The following is a 3,315-nucleotide window of genomic DNA, read 5'->3' as shown; positions in this document are numbered from 1 at the left end:
AAATTTTGGGGTGATTGCAATACTTTACTGCACACAGTGGGTGTGCGGAAAAGTAAAATATCGTTGTATTTCTCTTATGTAAATATAATTAAAGATCTTTGGTGGTCCACCATTTTTCCATTATAAACTAAACAACAAAGCATGACGATAAGGCAAAATTGCTTGCCAGCGCCACCAAATGACTCCATATGATTCTATATAGTTCTGCGGTTGCCAGCGGTACTAATCTCTAATAGAGCGTTGCCGAGCTGTCATTATCGTCGTGCTTTGCTAAACAAAATCAAAGTGCCGGGCGGTTTACGATGATTTGGTCGATGGATTTACGCATCAAATAATATCCAAAAAAGACGAGAAGAGACGATCGGAATCGTACGAATGCAATCCGAAAATAATTATTCAAAACTCTCGTGATATTGTTTTAAACAAATAAAAAACGCGAGATCGTTTGCGAGATACATAGCTCTCTTCAAAATGGTTGAAGGGCAGGAAATGGTGCTTGTTACGGTGACCATGGAGGAGGCTCGTTGCAATACCTCAAAAACGACTTAAGCATAATAGTTGGTGTTGCCACCTCCGATTGTAAGTGGGAGTTGGATTTACCACAGATTTACGCCAGAATCGCATACTATCTGGATTAGTTTGAATCACACGTTTGGAGTAATTTATACAACTCAAATTAATTTCATCAATTGATGTGCAAATAAGCAAAAAACTACATTTTGCGAATAAAACCACTTTCAAACTTTTTTAAATGTAAGTTTTCATGAATAAATTTTCATTGGTTTCATTTTCCTCAACAAATCTATCACAATAGCACGAAAACTGATTCATCGCATTACAAATGTGTTGCTGAGAATAAAAATGATTGAAATGGTTATATAGGGCGATATTTGATTTAAATATCGTTTCAAAGTTCCTTGTACCTTATATCTTTCTCTAGCCAAATCATGAGAAAACCTTTTCAAGCAACAAATAATCGGTGTTTGTCAGTGTTTGTTGAGGTACTTTAGGAATATTTTATAAGCACCGATTAAAATGTTTTGAGAGCTTTATCAAGTGAAATAATTTTTCTTACACCTTCATAACGTTAATGAACGCCTCTTCACAATCACAGAAGGGTCCTTGAAACTTTCCCGAAAAACTATATGAATTCCGAGCTCCATGATTATATTTATAAAAAAAACCCAAGATATAAAAAATAGGAAATTTTGACTCATTTCGCTCACCATATTCAACCGTATTTGTTGTTATCGCTACTTTGGGCATACAGTAAAACCTCTCAATAAGAGACTCCCACAGACAAGCATATGACACAAAATACAATATGATCTTGAATGGCTTACACCAGTAGTGTGCGGAGAAATTTTTTTCGCGAAATTTATTCGAATTTGCTAGGGTTTTTGATTCAAAAAGTGAAGACCTTTTTTTTAGCTCACCAATGTAGAAAATTGAGGAGAATTCTTTCAATTTGCTAGGGTTTTTAGTTCCGAGAGATTTTTTTCCGATTTGCTCGGGCTTTTGTCGGAGAAAATTCTTTTGATTTGCTAGAGACTTTCGCTCTCAAAAAGTGATATTTGGTATTTCCACTTCAAAAGAAGTTAAAAATATAATAATTCACTGATATGGGGTATTTCCACATTTTTTAAACTTTCGTCGCCATTGTTGTTTACGACTTTGAATGACTAAAACCAGCTTTTATCAAATAGACAGGATCATTCACTTTCATGCGCAAAAGAAACATAAAGTACACGAAATAATATAATCAACAACTCACATAAGCGTTTGTGTATATTTTTCAAAAGTACATATTCGTTAGCAGAGCCCATTATCAAGCATATTCGATGAAGTTCTAAAAGTGCGAAAAACGAACACATTCTCACTGAAATATACGATTAAACCATCTTATCAAAAACATTCTCGCTCCCTCAATCACAAGTATACAATTTGGTTAAATCAAAAGAAATGTAAATTTAAACGATCAGTTCACTTTCGTTTTAATTCTGTTGCGGTCAAGCTAGCAAAGATTGAGTTAAATATACATTTTCGTTTCTCTTTTCAGTGCACTTATTTCCATTGTTAATATTGTAAGCAATTGAATTTCGTGTAAATTCAAACGATGAAATCAATCATCCTAATTCTATGTGTTGGTGCAGTATTGATCAATTGCACTTCAGGTATGTTTTAGTCAAAATGAAATTTATATAACAGTCAAATACAGAATTCGAACACTTGCGGCGACGCACAGCATAATTGCTCTCTATACACTGCTTTATTGTGTAAGATTCATATCATTCAAAATGAAACGTGAAAACCGAGCTTGTGTCGCCGTCTGTTGATGTATCTAAAAAAATAAAATTGATTTCGGATTATAAAATTGAATCCATTTCGTTTCGTCCATTACTCAGCCGTTCTACATACAACGTTTACACGGTGTATTACAACGCAGTCACCTTGCGGCAGACTCTGCCAGAGCTACGCGTCGGTCGTATATATTCTTTATGTATAGAGCGATGACCATAGCTCTGCCGCATTCAAGTGTGAGCGGGTCGAGTCTCGCATAGTATACATAAGTAATACATACGACTGACGCGTAGCTCTGCCGCAAGGTGACCGCGTTGTAATACACCGTGTAAACGTTGTATGTAAAACGGCTGAGTATAAATTTAAATCGATCTTAGACACTGGACAGCGACCAGCAAATGTGTAAGTATAAGTTATTCGGCAAAAATTCAATCATTCTCATAAATCCCATTCATATTTTCCGTATTAAATTCAAAAACTTTTAACTACAGAAAACCATGGAAAAAATTTCATACTGCAGCCCGACTGGGTAAGTAATAGAAACCTGTCAAATTCTAAATTCAAACGTTTATAATGAAAATGTGATTGCTTAATGTTGGGCACAGGTGATCTTCCGAAAATCAAAGAATTGCTGAGAATGGGAACGGATGTTAATATATTAGATACTGGTGAACGTACACCTTTATTTACTGCGGCAGCAAATGGTAATTTCATAATTTTTACTGCAGCAGCGAGTGGTATTTGCTGCCTTATGCACATTTCCAAAAAGCATTAACTAAAATGTTTGAATCTATTACTGTTAGGTCACGATGCTGTAGTTTTGCTGTTATTAAAGAATGGTGCTGATGTTAATCTGAAACAGAAATATGGACGTGCCCCAATTTTTGACGCTTCATACAATGGTATGTCCTGGAAATTTTGATTATTTAACATGAATTACTTTTCCGCACACACCTAGTGTGAAAGGGGAAAGTATTGCAATGGGTCAAAATTTACGAAACCTCAAAAACATGT

The 3,315-nt window shown here is 35.1% G+C and overlaps 1 protein-coding gene across 1 annotated transcript; it reads left to right on the top strand.

Moving 5' to 3' along the window:
• Window positions 1-2,004: 2,004 nt before the first annotated feature.
• LOC116348203 (potassium channel GORK-like) lies at window positions 2,005-3,203 on the top strand (the record flags this gene model as incomplete). Its single annotated transcript, XM_031779115.1, has 5 exons — window positions 2,005-2,174; window positions 2,679-2,703; window positions 2,793-2,830; window positions 2,907-3,005; window positions 3,105-3,203. Coding segments are annotated over exons 1-5 (319 nt in total), but the record flags the coding sequence as incomplete, so codon positions are not given.
• Window positions 3,204-3,315: the final 112 nt, after the last annotated feature.

Source organism: Contarinia nasturtii, unplaced genomic scaffold (assembly GCF_009176525.2).
Source record: "Contarinia nasturtii isolate CC-2019 unplaced genomic scaffold, AAFC_CNas_1.1 Cnas_scaffold_2352, whole genome shotgun sequence".
NCBI lineage: Eukaryota > Metazoa > Arthropoda > Insecta > Diptera > Cecidomyiidae > Contarinia > Contarinia nasturtii.
Note: the sequence above shows the minus strand (reverse complement) of the source record. Positions and strands in the feature narration are given on the sequence as shown.